General features: G+C 32.4%; 1 protein-coding gene and 1 non-coding gene across 2 annotated transcripts in view; both read right to left on the bottom strand.

The window, feature by feature from the left end:
- LOC108728864 (xaa-Pro aminopeptidase 1) overlaps positions 1–20,396 on the bottom strand; it is a 36,925-nt gene that overhangs the window by 5,133 nt on the left and 11,396 nt on the right. Inside the window, exons 2-3 of the mRNA XM_018457658.1 lie at positions 1,406–1,629; positions 137–316 (exon numbers count right to left, since the gene is read on the bottom strand). Coding sequence (XP_018313160.1) covers positions 137–316; positions 1,406–1,629 — 404 coding nt within the window. The remainder of the gene's footprint in view (positions 1–136; positions 317–1,405; positions 1,630–20,396) is intronic.
- TRNAA-AGC (transfer RNA alanine (anticodon AGC)) lies at positions 1,961–2,033 on the bottom strand. Its single transcript has one exon. It is a non-coding gene; the product is annotated as a tRNA-Ala (tRNA).

Raw genomic sequence — 20,396 nt, forward strand, 5'->3', positions numbered from 1 at the left:
TTGTATATATGTATATATATATATATATATATATTGTATACATGAATAATAAATCAATGATTAATAAGCTTGCAAATTTAATATAGAGTAAAAACTTTGTTGATACGAATGAAAATATTTAAATTAATTTACGCACGTCATGTTCACCTCGCTTCATTAAAATCCAGTTGCAATCCAGTTGATGATTTGCTTGAACATGATATCGACCATCAGTCCAAAGTACTGCCTTGTCAATAGTGACTATAGCTATCCCAGCACTTCCGTGGAATCCAGTAAGAAATTCTCTTCTCATATCATGTGGATCCACAGCTTCGCTCTATGTGAAAACAATTTGTTTTATTAATAAAAGAGAGAGAGAGAGAGAGAATAATAAATTGATAGATATTAATATAATATCAGCCAGAGAGAGGCTATTAATTGTAGTATATATTAATTGTAGTAATTTGAAAAAGAATTTTCATATTCAGTGAGCATTAAAATATGATAAAGCTAATATATTTGAACTTAAATCGATGTCCCCCAATTGCGTCGATAAACAGTCGATTAATACTAATTAACACTTAAATGTGTTTTTTTATTATAAATCGTTTTTTATCATTGTTTTTTATTTTTTATTTTATTATTTGGTATAACTTAAGAATGTTTCTTTTATTTTATTAAATCCTAAAATTAGTGAAATATTTGTATTGGGAAACATGGATTTAAAGAACTGGACACTGCACTCAAAATCAAATAAAATTTAAATTTGAAATATTTTAGTAAATACGGAATGGCTGTTTAGCATATGTTTGTCAGCCAAGATAATTAAACTGCAAAATGTTATTTTCTATACTAAGAGAAGCTTTCAAATATGATACACCACGCAGATTATACCTCCAGGGGGCCATCACGGCCATGAGACATGAAGCTCACTGTCTGAAAATTTAAGCATAATAAGAGAAATAATATTTAACACGTATCAATTGATTCGAAGCAATGTGGACATATCAATGTTGCTACCAATCGGCTAGATAATTTGATGAAAATAATATTACACATTAGGCTTGATTTTGATATAAATGTAACGTAGTGATAAGTATTATAATAGCGAAATAACAAAAGCAATAATTGATATTAAATAATTGATATTAAATCATTCGTTTCTCAATAACGGTATTCGTTTCTCAACTAAGCGGTTGTAGTGATACAATTTTAATAATACTGATAAGTACATTGATTTTCTTTATCACAATGATAAATAAAGAATACAAACAATCAATGTCATATCCAATGCTTTAATTTTTACAATTAAGACTTGAATCTATTAACGCGCCAATTACTAAGATATGCAAATAGATTTCTGGATATGTAAATCATATTATCAATATCGAGTGAAGTTAATTTCATCGAACAGCATAGAACTCACTTGATGTTCGTCATCCGATGTGACGATGTAACCATCGAGAGCTGGCCCTTGAATTGCCGCTACTCGAACCATCTCGGATCTTAGTTGTCTCAGTCGCAAAGAACTGTCTTGTCGGTCGACCGGTTGATTCCCGACATAAGCGTTGGCTGGACAGTATAATCTCTCGGCGCCATTATAGTCATGCTCCGGATTCAGTAGTGTGCTAGTATTAGCTTTTGTTAATCCTACAGCACAAACATGTTTCATTCTTCAATCAACAATTTTAATAAAAAAATAAGTTGACTTGTGAAATTATATTGCAAAACAAAAAATGGATATAACCGAATATTAAAGGAGAAAAAAGAAATATACAAAAAAATGTAATTAATACATCTTAAAAGAAGAAAGATATATATATATTTTTAATTATATTAATTATGTATATATATATATAATATATGTATATGTATATATATAAATAATGTATTTAAGTAAAATAAAAAATATAAAGTAATGTATGGTAAATATACAATAACGTTAACTTTAATATAGCAAATTTAAAATAAAAAAAAGATTTGGAGGCGCCGGGTATCGATCCCGGTACCTCTCGCATGCTAAGCGAGCGCTCTACCATCTGAGCTACGCCCCCATGTGTTGTGGGAACTTTTAATCAGGGCTCTGATCAACCTTATCAAGCAATTATGTGTATACATACTTATTTTATTATTATTAAATATTACACGTTTAAATTTTTATATTATGTATATTATGCTATTTATTTTTATCTAAAATTTATTTGTAAAATGTAAGTATAAGTCTCTATTACACAATCGACAAGGTATGTATAATTTATAACACAAAATAATCATTATAAATTATAATTAGTCTAAATAATCATTATAAATCAATTGAAACAGGTTTTTAAAAGATTTGTATCTGATTCCGTAGAAAAGTATAAAGTATAAATGTGTACCTAGTGCATGTACCTGTAAGCATATTTATTCCGTGAAATAAAAAAAATATTTTTTAAGTAGAAAGATTTAAATAAAAAGAAGTAACTGTTTGACATTCTATCATCGATTAACATGATTCTGATATAATAGTTTCGTGTATATTATAGTGCATTGTATCGTAGCTTGAAAAAATAAAGATTTACGAAGACTTTTTATGTGTATCAAGTAAAAACTAACAACGCACTTTCGTCGAAATTAAATGTCAGTGAGCAGCTATTTTTCTCACAAACACGTATTTCAAAGTGTAGTTTAGACGATCTATAATTCACATCAGATTTTGAGAATAAAACTCTGTTCGTAATTGTACATGCTGTGCATTTTAATTTACGTGTACATCTCAATACGTCATATATTCTTAAATATTTTATGTCGTGTATAAAATATAAATAGAATTCTATCCTAACTTTTGATATTATAGAAATTATAGTTACCGTTTAAAATATGTTATATGGATCAAGTACGCATATATTCAGAATATTAGGCCGTACAAAACAAAATAGAACAAAAGCGCTTATTTGGAAAACCTAATCAATAGTTAGGTAATGATAGAAGTTCAAATCTAGAGCAATGTTGAAATTGCACCAAGTCGAAAAAATTGCAATTGATGATCTCTGTGAGAGAGTTGATTATAAACGCGATCTCTGGCGAATTGAAGAATTTCATGTAAATATTTTAGCAATATCTCATAGTACAGTGTTTTTAGAGTCTGATGATTCTAAAAGATGGACTACGAGCAACGTGACATGACTCAAATTAACTTTATTCATCGGAAACTAGTTTGATTTTCTTTACGTGTAGTACACGTCCCATGGGAATCCAGAGGGTGTGCTAAGTGGTGCTCGTATACCAGGAAAGCATATCGAATCTGGAGTTTGATCGTCCCGAAACGCGCGTTTTGATCGTTACATGTATTGAACATTCACCGATATCTTACAAGTAGTATAATCGATTAAATGCGTGCCTTTTCCTTCTTTTCCTTTCTTTCTTCATTTTTTATTTTTGCATTATTGAGTCTATCTTTCTGTGCAAAACGTAGAAGGATGCGCGCCGCTCGCGACAGGTGATCAATTTCGTGAGCGAATGGATCGAATATAATTCGGGCGAGATCATGTACGCACGCCTTTGCGCATTTTATCATTAATGCATCGTAACCGGGTCAGCGTATTGTTTAATTTAATAATTTAACGTAAACATCAAGTAATATTAAATATATTACTAGGGAAGTAGGAGCATGCAGTAGGAAAGTTTTACTCCGATGTAACCTTACAATTTTCAGCTCAGGTAATTTTCCCTGTAATTTTCCCGTGTACTGTAAAGGTCACGTCGCTCACCCCTCTTACCCTATTAGGTATTCACAAATCTTTCTTTATCCCTTATTTCTTCTAGTTGTTGAAGATAAGCCATCAGAGAAAAGAAGTTCGTTATGTTATACACAATGGACATCGCATGTGGAATTTATATCATCAATAAAATAGTTTCAAATAGGAAAACACTTTTTTCCATAATAAACTCTTAACTATAAGGAAAGAATAAGGAGAATTGTTGTCTTAAGATAAAGTATTGTATTGTATTATTCCTCATTAGACAAAGGAAAGTAAACAACTTTAATTAAAATGAATTTAACATGATGTTTGTAAAAATCATAAAATTAATATAAAATGTAATTAAAGCTACTTATAACTCTTTTATTAACAGTGAAATATTTCAGTTTTATAAGTTGTGTGTTGTATATTGTGTCGATTACTTGTACGATAAATATAAAAATAAAAGCGTTCAAATTTATTTGTATTGCTTTGTAATCTTTTCTATGCTATATTGAGGCACGCATTTAAGTAATAAATAATATGATATAATTAAAACACAAATAGTAATAGATATTTTTTAAATATTTAACATAATGAGAATAATGAGTAATATATTTATAATGATTCAAAAAAAGTAAAAGTATCAGAAAGTAATAAATATTCCTTATTAAGTATTACATTCTCTGTATGTCAAGACAACTTTTTGTAAATAGGTAACAATATTTTACAATAAATTTATGTGTCATATAATGTTTTGTATTAATATCATTTTAGCGACAAAAATGCAAGCGTTTCATTTTTGCAAACATGAACAAATTTTACTTTCTAGTTTCAATAACGAAAGTATTTAAACATTTAAAACAAGTATAATATTACTTGTATAATGTTACATGTAAATAATTATTCCTTATCAAGCACGGCGATCATCTTTTACTATTTTAAATCCAATTTTAGAATGAAGTTGCTTTTTTTGTTTCCTCTTTATGAGTCTTCATCTGCAAATAGTGATGATCGATATCGAGGACACCGCTTCGAGGATACCAGGCTACCATAAATTTCTGGTTATTCTTGTAGAACAAGGTATAGTTCAAGGGACGATATCAAGAAGTGCTGGTAAAAAAAAACAAATTTTTTAAAATTATTATTCTCCACATATGTGAAGTTAATTTCTTCTAAAAGTTAAAAACATAAACCAAATATATTTTATAATAAGATTTTTGTTTTATCTGCCTTGGACTATAATACCATTCTGTAAGCTTAATTTAGCGATAAAAATACAAACGTTTCACTTTTATAAACGTAATATATTCTGCTTTCGGGTTTCATTCAATGAAAGTATTTATAAGAATACAAGTAATAATATTACTTGTATATGTTACATGTTAATAATTATTCAATATCAAGCACAGTGATTATCCTTTGCTATTTTAAGAGTACTCTTTTTGTCTCGCCCTTACTCTCGGTTTGATACCCAAGAAAACATAGTGCTTTACGAAGCTATCAGGCTATCATGAATTTCTGGTTATTCTTAGATATAAAATAAAGTAGCCTCAAGGAATGATGCCAAACGAGTAATGAAGAATTGAGAGACAGTAACAGGTTTCTTTTTAATTATTATAACCTTTACATGTATTGAGATAATTTATTGTAAAAAAGTAATAAATTAATATATTTTACAATACAAAGATTTTCGTGCGTTTTATCAGCCTTGAATTATAACGTTATCCTTTGAGTTTATTTTAGTAATAAAAATACAAATATGTTTTATTTTTTCGAAGCCTGATGATTGCTCCTCTGGGCCTCTATTCTTGAAAAGTATCACATACGAAAAACTAGGGAAATGCTGTAGTATATATAACTCATGCTATAGTATTTACTATTTCCCTAGTTTTTCGTATGCGATACTTTTCGAGAATAGAGAATCGATGTTGAGGTTGTTCTTTCCCGATGATATCAGGCTACCATGAACCTCTGGCTATTCTATATATATATATATAACGCGCAGGATAAGAAATGATATTTCTATAAGTATATATATACATATAATATATTCTTTCTGTAGATTTCGTGTCATAAACGTAATTTATAGAGATACATAAATAATAATGTACTGTAATGTATATTGATTAAAGCTGTACTTTTGATAACTTTGAAGATTCGAAGTTTTAAAAGAATTTGAATTTTCGAAGTTATATTGTTAAATTCTAACGTCATGTTATACCCAACTTGAGTTATTTTTAATCATTTTCATAGGTTGTCACTGCTCGAACTTAATATATCGTCAATTTAACTGAAATAATAAAGTTAAATAATTTAACTCAAAAAAGTGTATTAAAGACTTAAATTTATTATATTATTTACTATAAGTGCATACGTTAATATGAACATTATTTACTTTATACACATTAACGAAAATAAAAAACGGAGCGTAAGTCGAAAGGGAAAGTAACAGAAGCGTAAACAAAGTTTCTGGTACTCTCCACTTACATTCGATTTTTATTTTCGCCGGGGTAATTTACCACAAAAATGAATTAATTTACATTTTAACACACATGGAAGTTAAAAATAATAAATATAATAAAATGTTATTTTTTAACTCAAGAGATTGAATTACTATTGCTCATTTGATGTCTAATAAAGTAATTTCGAATATATTCGAAGTTTAAGATGCTTCAAAAAAAGCTTTGAATATTGATCCTCCTCAACATGTGGTTAAATCGATAGGTTGAGGTTTTTCTCGAAGATATCAGGCTACCATGAATCTCTGAATAGCTATTCTAACGCATATGGAACAAGGAACGACTCAGCGAATGGCGAAGAATCGATGTGGAGGAGGCGCATAGCAAGAAAACGAATTTTTTCGGGAGATATTCACGGAGGGGTGAACTTGACGAGGCCAAAGCGATTCGCCTTCTTAGTTGATACCACGTTGCCGCTGTCGATCTACCATTTGTTCACCACTCACTTTCGTGCTTCAAGCTGATCCGGCTGGTAGCATGACGAAGAGTTAAAGTGGTTCCATTGTCGGTGCGACGCCTGTGGCGCAATGACCGTCCCTTGTGACATTTTGAGCTGCATTAATTTCATATAGATTCGTTAAACTAATGTTTAATGTTGGGTATCAGTAAAATTATTAGTTCTACTTAATGGAAGTACAACTGCATAAATAAATAATAATAATTGTTATTTAATAATGGATTCAATAATCTTAGATATATTATACATTCTAAGACATATGTATATTCTGCTCGATTAAGTTCCTGAGATTAATTTCATTAATTATCAATGTGTTTATAAATTATTTAATATTTAGAACTGTATAGTAATAATAACGAATGTCTGTGAGAATGTGAATCGAATCTTTAAATGAAAATTATTAGCGGTGATATCTCTTTGTGTGCGATTTTTTTCAAACAATTTTGATTTTTTGCCATAAACACCTCATTGCAAATAGCGCGCGCAATATTGAATGACAGGAGGTGGAGAAATGATCAAGATGCTGGTGGACTGGATTGTTTCTTGAGATGATCTTTAGCATGTACTGAACAGGCTCGCATAATCCAAAGAAACCTGCCGTAATTTCATCTCATGCCTATGGACCAATTTGCTGCTCGTAGTTCACAGGCCGTTCTCGTTCTTTCTTACTTCGCTACTTCCCTAGTAAGTAAAACGCGCTCGTTCCTCGCGCTGCCCGTTCACTTGGCGCGAGACACTACCATGTCTCTTGATGTTAGCAGTGCTATTAGCAGTATACCAGTAGTTTGACAGCAGAAATTCGATTAGAACATCGTGATATATGTCCGTATTAAGTTCCTGTTCTGCTGAGAGGGCTCGTAAATATAACATGACAATAGATTGGTAATCGAAACCAAATATACCGTTCAAAAGCAATTTAAGGGGATTCTAAAGCGAAGCTCGAATTCCGACAAAGTCACTAGATTTTGCGGTTTTTTCAGCGCACCGACATGTCTTTATATGTTATCACACCAATATCTCACGCAACCTATGATACATTCAGTCGCAACCAGTGACACATTCGTGTCAATTTTCGTATAACAAATTCGTCGCGATAAAGCGTCTAAATCTAATTCTAAGAACTCGACGTTATTTGTTCGTGCAAACTACGTGTTTGTGTTGGATCACTATTTCGTAAGTACAAGTTGGAAAACTTTCGTATCAAACATATGTTATTACGACTTGACAGCTTGAGACATCATGTTACACTAAGAAATGATGAAAAATATATCAACTTCGAAATTTTTGGTCGTTCTCGGCATAAACTCCATCTCACAAACACGTATTAATGCGTATACTTTAATTCTGGAAAAAGATTTTCGAATCTGTGCAGAAAGAGCAAAAAAGTATTTGTTATACAAAAATTATATGATTTAGTCGGTAATTATAGAGGCGGCTTTAGGATCCCCTTAATGACAGAAATTAATAAAATGTCGCGTCATGTTTTTCATAATCATCAATAAAAGATAGATGGTGAGCTGACAGATGATGCAAGATTCATATGTATATTATATGTACGTATAATTTCTACACTTATTTATTAACGTAGAAAGAAAAAGAACGAAAGATTAATTTTAGAGATACATTAATTATGCTAAGCTAAATGTATGCTGCAAATATAAAAAAGAATTATCCTTGTATAAGCATAAGTTTTACATTAATGATGTTAAATGTAGTTCGATACAAATGCTATATTTTATTCAAGTAATGTTTTTAAAAATATTTATAAATGTCTTCTAATTTTTATACATATACAGTTAACTTATCATTTCTAATAAATTTTTAACTAATGAAATAATTTACTCTCATATTGAATATAGTAAATTAATATTCTTTCTTTTTTTCTTTATTAGAGAAGAGTAGTCTTTCTAGAAGAAACTATCTATTTATCTACTATTGTATAAAAGTATAAGAAGCTAACACACAGGCGACGAATCTGTGAACTAGTTGCGCGATGTCTCGAGATGATCTTCAGTATCTATTGATCAGGATTACATAGGCTGTAAGAAGTTGGACGATTTACGATATTTGCATTTCTAACAGTTGTGTCAGTTTAGATCTCCATTTAATTGTCTTTCTCATCCGTTCCCTTTGTAAAACAATTATTATGAACAACCTTTATTTTATCTCTCCTAAATCTTTCAGTAATCTTGAGTGTCCCAATGTAATTCATTATTTCTCAGACGTTTCTGTTTTTTCATTGATGTTTCGTACATCGTGTCATTGATTCGTCAAATTTACGAGGCTCGCCATCAAGGTGCAACGTGAGTAAATCAGATCAGAGACTCATATTGTCAAGAAAGTATGAATGTTGAAAATGTCGGAAAGTCGAAAAGCTGGTTAAACGTTCCCTTTGCTTAACTATCAGGGCTTCATCTTCGAAGGCTGCATGATACGGCTTCGATTTGGGATGGCTCGAGGCTTTTTGCAACAGGGTAGTAGAAGCAGGGTTGGCGTTCGTATGAGGGTGATTCTATTCTATTAACTTTTTCACATAGCATCGTTGCAGCAATTAAATGTGTAAATGTAAATGTATGAGAAGTGTAAAAGTTAGAATGCGAAAATGTCGAGTTACCTTAAACACAGACTGGAATAAACAGAATATTTCTAATAAGGCTTTGCGTATGGTATGAAAAAACGTCAAAAGAAATTCTCGTTACATGCTAGCAATGACAACGATAAACTTGGATTATCTTAAAGCTAAAACTAATAAACTTCAACGTATGTTAAAATTTTTATTTCAAGGATTTTAGGAATGTATCTTTTCAAGTGTGATTGGAAAATAAACGCTCTCTTCTCAGAAATAGAAATGAATAGATATAACTAATAGATAAAATAAAAATAAATAAAGATTAGTTTAAGTAGATCTTGATATATTTCGAGAGTATAAAAAGGTACGATCAATTAAACACATTTTTTTTCTTATCTACATGATTTTATCTTTTAAGTTGTAAAAGTGCATTAGTCGGTTATTATGGCACGGGCATTTTAATTAGAAAAGAGATAACAGATCGTGTAATATCATAATGATATCGATGCTATATATACATCGTGTTGTAACTTTCGTTGCTACAAACGGGGGAAATATAGAGGAAAGGGAGAGGGGGAAAAATACGCCATTTGTGATGCGCATACGCGTTCGCGTATCTGTTCACGCCACCCCCCCATCGTGCTTCCCATGCCGCTGCATCCATCGCACGTGTTTGATGCACACGAATATATACATACACACATACATGAACGCGGCGACAAGGGCGACTAGAACGAGTAGCGCGCTGGCGCCGTCAAGCGTCATCGGCGGAGATCGATAACCCGGGGGAATTGGTGTGCGTGTGCACACCGGCCGATGCGATGGCGGGGGATGGAAGGGCGGACGGGAAAAGAATGGCGGAAAAAGGAAGACGGAGATGGGCGACATAAAAAGACATCATAAATCGCTCCTGGCCGTATCCCCGCGTCCGACCATCCTCGTCCTCCTCCTCCACCACCGCCTGGTCCACCGACCGAGTCGTTACTCTCTTCCACCCTACAGAATTCGAACGGTTTCCCGCCACCGACCACCTCACGCGCTATACGGCCCTGGCCGTAGTGAGATGGTCGCCTGCTTAAGTGGCTCGCTACGAGCTGCCGTCAAGGCCGCAGACCTCGTCTCCAGGCGTTCGCCGGCCAAAAGTCGTGCCGCGAAAAAGATGCGTCGCAGGTCCCAGGTTTTTAGCGGCTCCTTCCGACGAACGAAGCGTCGCCGGTGCCCGCCACCCTGCCAGGATAACATCCCGCGACGGAGGTGCATCCCTATATTGGAATATCGCGAATGCGCACTCGGGGTGAAGGGGTTTAGTACCCGGGGTGCGCATGCAACCGAAGGTTGTCACTGCGACGCAATGGCGCTGATCCGCTGCAATGGATGCGCGCGGAATTAGAGGAAGCCGATTGGCCGCTTCCGTCAGCGCGTGCGGCCTTGATAGATAACATGACGACACGTGTCGACGGCACGTGTACGGACAATATCGTTTGTAATGAAGCTCTCGAGCTTGGCCTCCGGTTGACGTCAAACGTAGAAAAATGAAAATAACTCGAATTGGATTATTCTTTTGCATTAATTGATGGAAAATTATTGCGTTAATTATTAAAAAATTAATTTCTTTGATCAATAGTACATATGAATAAATATGTAAGAAATAGAAACTACTAATATGTATTCTTCTATTTATTTAGATTTTCACATTTTTTATATTTACATTTATTTTATATTATATATTTAATTTTACGATATTTTATATGTACATTATAATTTTATTTTGAAAACATCTGGTATATATCTGCATGTAAATCTAAATGACGGAAAGATGAAGATGCAGGTAATGCAATCAAAGAGAATCAAAAGATTTTAAAGCAAATATATACAAAGTTGTAAAAAATTATATCTAAAATACTCGAGATATTTTTCTCGTAATATTTCTTTATACGTTAACATGCGCATTATCATTATTATGAAAGATAAGAAAGCAGGCAATATTATATATAGTGGGTGCATTTCGTTTTATGCATGATGTATCATTTTATCTTCGTAGTTTACAGATTATTAAACAGGATAAGATGATACATCATGCGCATTATCTGTAAAACGAAATGCACAGTATGTTAAAGTTTGTTATATGAGTGTAAATTACAGCATTATATAAAATATTATATAAAATGCTTGTGATACCTTTAATCTATTTTCTGTTCCTGCACTAGACTGCACTAGAACTCTCTCGCTTTCGACAAATATCAAACATATACCAATCTCACTTTAAGTTCCAAAAGTGTATATATACACTAGTTCAGTCACAGAAAACAGACCCATAATTGCGATTGTAAAAAAAGAGAAAATCATTGAGATTGTTACGAATAATCATAATGAATGCTCGACTGAATTTGTATTTGTGTCAATACGATTAAAGTGAGAAATTACCGAGGTCATCATTGGCGAATGAAACAACATAATGGTGTCTCGATTAGAGATGAATCAACGTCTCGAGAGGGAATGAAGAGTGAACGAGAATATCGAATCGGAATAGGAATTCCCGATTGGCGTGCGGAGCGGGATGGCATACAGAGTTAGAGGTGACATTTTCCGTTCTGTGGCCACGAAGCGAAATCACCGCTCGCCGCGGCGATAGTGACAGAGATCGATAAATTGAACGTAGGCCAAGTCGCGTCGTGGCGCGGTCCGATGGGAACTCGACCGGAAACGGAATAGGCCGCTATCAGGAGATGGTAGGTTTTAGGCACATCGGTTTCCAATGTGAGACCCTTACATGAGATGCGCGAGGACAAACACGACGTAAGTTAGGAACGCGTAAGAGAGTCGGATGCACTCGAATTTCTTTTCCACCGCGACCGACAATCGGAGGAAATGCTTTGTATTTATTGGAAAACAAGGGCGGTTCGGTAGCAGGGTAACACGAGGGTACAGGGAGTGATTTTCAGGCACCGCCCCCGTAGGGGGGTAGCACATTTGACGCAGTCAGTTGGTAACCGAAACGCTATGGCGCAGTCATCGACATCAACGGAATTGTCTCGTTGCCCCCGACGATCTCGGGCCGGTCTAACATCGCGACAGATGTTTGTGGTACCCCTGTAACCAGAAGTGCTTCCAACTAGAACTACACGGTAAAACCATCGTTTACATCGCTCGTTACATTTCTAATTATAATAATTGTTGAACGTAACGAGTTATCAAGAGATTATAATTTATTATTTTATCGGTTAATTTCAATGTCTAAGAACGTTTCATTAATAACAACCGTAAATTTCTGCCTTTATATATAATTAATCTAATTTTCTTTAGTCTCTTTCCTTCAAAAGCATGAATTTGTTTTAATTTAGATATAAGAAATATAAAGATGTAATATTTTTACAAGTATAGTCATTTATTCTTATATTCTTTTATTTCGTTTATATTTATATTTTTATGGCATATAGATTTTTAATATTTACCTTTCTAAGATTTAATATCCTTTTTTATTAATTATATTAAAAGAATTGAGATATAAATGATAATGTATTTATAATCTGACAATGAATACGCTTGCTGCGAATAAATTCATAAGCAATCCCATATTAAAGCTTGCGTATAAGCAGAGCCGCGACTAGGATGTAATGAACGAAGTACTTACCTCAAGTCGTAAAAAAATTTGAAAGGACGCAAAAATATGTATAAATTTCTATTTTAATATACATAGAAATTATCCATTATTGAGCACTCATTGTACATTAAATAAAAATTAAAAATATGTATAAGGATATGTATTTTGATAATTGACAATTTTGTGGCTATTAAAGCACAAAAAGTTTTACTTTAAATGAAAAAAATTCATTCATTGTGAATTTTTACAAGAATTAATATTATTTATATAAATGTAAAATGTATACTATGGATACAGTCTGATTTTATTATATTTTTAATAACTGTGTTTCATTCGTTTACAACACACATGTATATGTAATCTATATATGTTTATAACGTATATCTGTACACCTATGTGATTATACGTTCCTATTAAATTAATATTTATATAATATATTAATATCACTAATTAATATTAACTTTTTATTATATTTTACATGCCATAAAAGAAATATTATTTATTCTTAAGGTCCGCATTTTTTTTTACCTCCAGTGTCGAAACATTTTTATTCCGGCTCTATATATGAGAAGAAAATTTTGATAGGGTAACTATTATATTATTAATTTTATGTGTTTCGTAACTATTCGGAAAATATGCGATAACTTTATGTGAAGGTCATAAATATAACGTATAGCCCAGTTGGGAGGATCATAAATAACGTACGATTACTGTTACAATGTATTGCAAACTCGATTTTATCAAGGAGATTAACATGACGCGACAACGAGGAGGTGGTCTGCGCTCGTTACTGCGATATTAGAGGAGTATCAACATTGCAGGAGTCTATGTTGACTTAATCTACCGAGTTGAGAGAATTGGCCGGCTTGGACTACAATTTAGCAGCACCGAGGATGCGCAGGTGAAATTCGTTGTGGAACCCACGTGGAAAGCCTCGCCAAACCGAGACAAAGTCATTCATAGGAAGAAATGGGTTAGAACAGACGAGACACTCGAGTATTAGGAGTGTAGGAAGATAATATTGGTTTCTGACTCGCCGGTACATCTGTATACATATACCGATGTATGTAATTGTCGCATGTAATTGCAATAGTACAATATTGTTCATAAAAATATACACTTTTTTTTGTACTAAAAATGAATAAAACATGTTGGAAAAGTCAACGAACGAATTCTTAACATTTGATAACTTATTTATTTTATTATATTTACTTATATCTGTAATAATGTATTTCTCCTTTTTAATAATATAGATATAACAAATTGGTGATATTTGTAAATAATAACAAATATGTTTTTAAACATTAAAAGAGATTGAATGTATGTAAAACCCAAATGTTGAATCACGTACAAATTGTCTTTTACACAAACATTTAAAAATAGTTTGAAAATAGTTTTACTAAAATATTTGCAACATCATTATCTGTATCTGTAAAATAGCAATATTATAGCATTTTTTTTAAATTTGCAAGTTGTAAGATAGGTAGAACGACGAAATAATTATCAATTGAGAGAAGAAGCTATCTTGCAAAATTACGGGCGAAATGCGCGCGAATTGCATTCGTGCGCGATTGTCAAAATATTTTTTAATTGCCATTACAATGTACGAGAAGTTGCAACAATTTGCTGTAAACAAGCGATAGTTTGCAATTACACAGGAAAACAGAAGCTGCAACGAAGGCGCATTGGCGAAAAGCCGGTCGCGTTACATTTGTAAACGGAACTCAATGCGCGACATAGTAACCTGGTACACGATGCGACATTTTGTGTTAAAAAAACGCGACCTCCGGCCATCGACGAATTTCTATTGACTTACAAATCAAGCGATTGGCAAACAACCGTTTCTTATTGTGAAATAAGTGTCCACGATCAAACTAGCTAATTTAAAATTAAATATAAAATTATCTTATTTTTTCATTATATATTTATTACCTACTTTGCTTTTGTTAAATTATATCTTGATTTATAACTATTTATGTTTCTTAAACTAGCATAGCAATATTTTGATCAAAGAAATTAACTAACTTAATTTATAGCGATTAAAGAACTTGCCATTAAAATTAAGATCAAGGATTCTAAGCTTAAAATATAAAATTGTCATTTAAAAGCAACAACATATATTATTTCTTTTATCCTTAAGAAAAACTTATTCTTTTTGTAAGATACATATGATAGTGTTTGTTACATGTTTTCTTAAATTTGAATACTATACTTTTTTAGTATGTCATTTCATGACATTATCGTATGAGGAATTATGGGTTAATTAGATGATAAAGGGATCTTTACTGATTAATACACTTGCGCAAGTGTTGATTTGCACATGCTAGAATATATTCTGGCACTTCCCTATAAATTCACAATGCATTTACGTTGCATATATGCACCGGTACAAGTCATTCATCTTACTCCCACCGACAAACTAACCATTTTTTGTTTACAGATATTGGATAAGTGACAGCGCGACGTAGCAGGGCCGTATGAAAGCACAGGGAGATCGCACATCTCGGACAGGAGGAGCGTGCTCCAATGTCGTTCGCGCTCGAGCGAGAGTGGGGACATTAATTAGGGTGGAACAATAGAGAACGAGAATTTTTACCAGGGTCGCATAGCGCACAGGAGGTCGAGGTGTGGGAGTAGTATCGTCGTCGACACTGGGGCCCAGTAAAACCGCCGAGTCTCGGTGAGAGAAACGTATCTTGTTTCTTTCGTGTTAAAAAAAAAAACGCGAAACTATAAAAGAGACAAGCAGATTTATTTAAAATTCGATACAATTGATTGTTCCTACTTTCAGTTTCTTTAATTTAAGCTAAGAATACATTGATGCACGTTTGCACAATCTTTGAGACATTTCGTCTCTATCGTAAGAAGCTTTGATGATTCTTTGATAAATCTAGGGCAAATCTTTCTCCATAATATATGTATATATTTTTTAAATTTATTAGTGAATGTAATAAAAAGATTTAATTATAATTAGTCAAATATGATGGCTATATTTCTAATAGTCAATATGAAGAGTTCATAGCACGATCATGGATTTACGTATTGATTGTAAGATTCATTCGCGATTGATTTTCAATCAGAATCGACACAAGAATTCGAATATAATAAAACTTGGCAAACGTGAAAACGTGACGAGACAGTAATGTAGATTGTATAAGATTTACAAGCGTGTCCGTGCGGGTTAACAACATGTGTTCGTTACACAAGAGTGCTCGTGTAATTTATCGCCTCATTCGCGAGACTTTCGTACATTGAGACTTCTAATAGTAATTTACGTAAGCAATTACGTAAGCAACGTTGTAGCTCGCTCGCCTACGCAAAGTCTCTACCATGCGAAATATTACTTAATGCATTATTTGTTGATCTTCTTGTAGCGAATACACTTCTTTGACACTCCACAAACGTGTTTCATAAGAATCAAGGTAAAATAGAAGAAAATGGACTTTGGCCTTTCACAAAAATAGAATATGGCCCCAATTTTAACTACGTTGACTTAAAGATATTTCGAAAATTCACAAATAGCAAATTTCAGTTTTACTATGATCTCTTCAGAATTTTAGGACATAATAGTAGTAATAAATATCATATCTAATTTATCTGTGATGAGAGCTTTTCGAATATTTAAACGCGGATGTTTCTACGAGGACGTCAATGGAGATGGCGATAAGATAAAATATAAGATAATTTATATATTCTATTTACTTGTGAGTTTAAAAGAAGCCTCTTTGTTTTACGAGCAAGGACATCGATATAAAGGGTATAAAGGGCCTGGGGGGCGATGCGTGGCCTTACCAAGGCATCAGCCCCTACAGGGAGTGTTCGAAGGGCCCGAGGATTCCTCCTCGTCGTATGCAGCGGCGAGCATCGCGCATGCATACCATGGTGACGTGTATGTAGGCACGTACGCACGCACGCACGCACGCAGGCACGCGTGTTACCCCATAGGCTTAACACGTTCGCGCGAAAACTGTTTCGCTTTACGCACTACTGCGCGTACATCGGTTATCGGGAAAGCATGATCTTGCCTTGCTCCTTTAACTCCTCCTTTACTCCTTTTTGGGCCGAGGCCGAAGCCTGACTGCGGTCCAACTGTGCACGGGACGCATAAACATCCAGCATCCTCGAGAAACTCTGTACTCGTAGTCGGCGTATATGGAATCCCAGGTGCTGAGAACGTAACACTTTAGTCCTATCTGATTCGTGATACTTATATCGAGACTGTTGAAAACAATGAATTTGCAATAAACTAAAATAGATTTAATGGATAAAAAAGCGATTGTCTATATTTTATAACTGGCTATTATTCAAACAGGCAAATGGAAATTGTTTATTATGGAGGAAGGTTATAGAGAATTTTTTAAATTGATTATTTAACTTTACTCGTTTCGGAATATTCTCAATAGATACCGTGAAATTTGTTAAGTTCTTCCTGCCATTAAGCTTATATGATTCTAGATAAGAAAGACTCTCGAATTAAATAAGAGAATGATATAAGAGAGTTTTTTTAGCAAAGGAATTATTTTAAAAAACTTAATAATAGAAAAAAGGTTTTGCTTTTAATGTGTATTGTTATTGTTATTAATTACAGCAACGCTTTTATGCTCGAAATACTGCGAGTATCTACTGACGTTATGTTATGGAGTTTTATTAGGATTGGATAAGTTAGTCTTTTCTCTTAACTAACAATAAGTTAAGTTAAAGTGATGGCCTGTAAAATTACCTTACAAGGGACTTGTCACAACTATCTGGAACCTATTTATTAAACATAAAAATCTAAGAGATACACATTCTTTTTATATCAGATTTGATCTCAGATTTAAGAGATGAAATAACCCCTCAAAGCTAACACTTATATTTGATTTCTATAAATTATCAGTACGGTAAGATATACAGAAAAATGTTTTAGATAAAGCTATTATTGTTTTTTATATATTTTATAACTGCATATTTAAATTTTTCAAAAATTTAATATTTTGAAAATATATTCCTATTTATATTTATTTTAAGAAATTGTTTCATCTTTTGAATTTAAGATTAGGTCGATATAAAAAATAAGGTAATTCGAGGGAAAATGTCATAAGGGGGAAGACGCCACTTCATTTATAGTTTTTTCATAAAACACACACACACACACGCGCGCGCGCGTTGACCATACTGACTGTCAAAAACGTGTGGCAAACAGTTGCGCAGTTATCGTCTTAGATGAACATGTTCATGCCAATGTCGATTGGAAAAGATTATACGAAATACGAAAAGGTAGGTCGTGATACGTGCTCTTTGTTATATTTGGTATGTTAATAGCTAAGGTCTATATTTCGATGCTTACTGTAAAACCGAGCAAATAATATACGATTTCAATCAATATTCCCTGGTGGTCATGTGGATGATATAGATTATAATTTGTAATATTTTTATATGCGTAAAAATTGCAATTGAATATTCCTCTTACACTTAGGGATAAGATGACAGTAAATACAAAACACAATTTTTCCTGCTTGAAACCGCCATTAAAATGATTTTATGAATTAAAATTTTGGATGCTTTATATAATCGAAATATTTTAAGTTAATGAAATGCTGTTTAAACGACTAAAAGTATGTCCAATTTACTTCCTAAATTACTACCTTTCATATTTCCTCAATTTATGTTTTATCATACCTTTATGTGTTTTTATAGCTTAAACTCTTCATTATAGACTGTGAATATATAAGTAAAATATACAAGTTTATATTACATCGTATTATTTAATTGTTTGTAACATCTTCTCCCATAAGAGGTGGCATTTTATCCACACATATGGGGGGAAGATGCTACTTTTGCAAGGTATGATATCAATTTTTTCCAATAATACGGAATATTAAACGTTAAATTTATAAATGTGTGTAAATAAAGAAAGGTCTCTAGAATATTAATAATATTTTTCATAACTTAATTCAATAACATTAAGAAGTTATTCAAGAATAAAGGCTTAAATGTGGCGTTTTCCCCCAATTACCTTATGTGTCTTTTAGATTTTTGTGTTAAACATATTTCAAAGAGAATCGAATTGATTCCGAACAATTATGACCCCTTGATAGTTACGTTAAAAGTTGCAAATAAATAAATAACAAATAAAAATTAAATTAAAGTTAATTTTAAAAAATATTTTATATATTAAATTGAAATATAATTCTTTGAAATAAGGTTATTTAAATAAAATTATAATATAGGCTATTGAGAGAATGAATTTGACAAGAAAATTACAAATAAATTAGATAGTAAAATAAATTAAATAGTAATTATTAAGTAGATATAATTATCATAAAAGAATATCTTGCATATTATTTAAATAAAATTTTAATTAACAAAACAGTGCTTTTAAATAAACTTCTTTTCCTCTTTTTTGAAACTCAGGGGAAATACAAATAGTTTTGTACTAGCAAAGTATATCGTGTTTATTACGATTGTTGAGCCTTTTCAATTGTTTAATGTTTAAAATTTTATAGAAAAAAAATATTGGTGTTGAAAGAAATTATTTTCCACAAAAAATTTTAAAACACTCAGAAAAATTTAATAAGTTATAATTAATAAGTTATAATTAATATCTTAAAAAACTAGTTAAAATTAAAAGTTAACTCATTTGAAATAAACTAAGTTAAAAGTTCTTAACTTTTTAACTTTATTATTTCACTTTTAATTATTTACTATTCAATCTTGGGTTTTACATACACTGCCATTGCGCGTGCGAGACGTATTACGTCATCGTATGCGCACACGCATTATTAGGGTTGCAGGATGTGTAACGTTTCCTTCCACCGTACCTGACATCTGATTCATGCACATATGTATGTACGTGGATCATATGCGCGAAGTGACTCCGCTCGTTCAGGCGGACGTCGCGTCGCGTTGCACGCGTCACAAGCACGTTCGCAATAATAATACTTGGTAAATGCTGAAGCGCTGAACAAAGAAAAAACATGCGGAGCAACAGGAGAACACGAGGCGCGAGGGGTTGAACGACATAGGCCTATATATGCGGGCGTTTCTTTCGTTGACCCTATTAGGGGATAGTGGGTTAACTTTTGGTGGTTGAAAGGTGTATCGATATAATGGAATTCAGCGATGCGAAAGATTCATACCCCACATAAAGTCGAATTGTAATGTATGTATTCCGATTTCTTCTTTTGTTAAGATCTTATTCAAAAAAGCTAGTTCAACAAATTTTGTTGATTAAAAATACGTACCAATGTAAGTGTACTTAAAATTTGTATTCAAAATTTTACACATTTTTATCCTTTTCTTAATGTTATCGATTATTTTTTCTTTATCTTGCTTATGATCTTCACAGTGTTTAGTCAGTTTAATTTTTGTCAAAGCTCATTTCAGTTTTTTAAGTTTTTTTTTTTGAAAAAAAAAACTACTTTTAGCATTTATATATTTCTAATTTATATTTAATCGCAAGCAAATAATTAAAGAAGAAAAGTAATTTATACAAATACATGTTTCATTGATACAATATCGATATATATAAAGATGAATCAAGAATAACGAAATTATCATTGCATTCCTG

Source organism: Mycetomoellerius zeteki, unplaced genomic scaffold (genome assembly GCF_001594055.1).
Source record: "Mycetomoellerius zeteki isolate Tzet28-1 unplaced genomic scaffold, Tzet1.0 scaffold653, whole genome shotgun sequence".
NCBI classification, from domain to species: Eukaryota; Metazoa; Arthropoda; class Insecta; order Hymenoptera; family Formicidae; genus Mycetomoellerius; species Mycetomoellerius zeteki.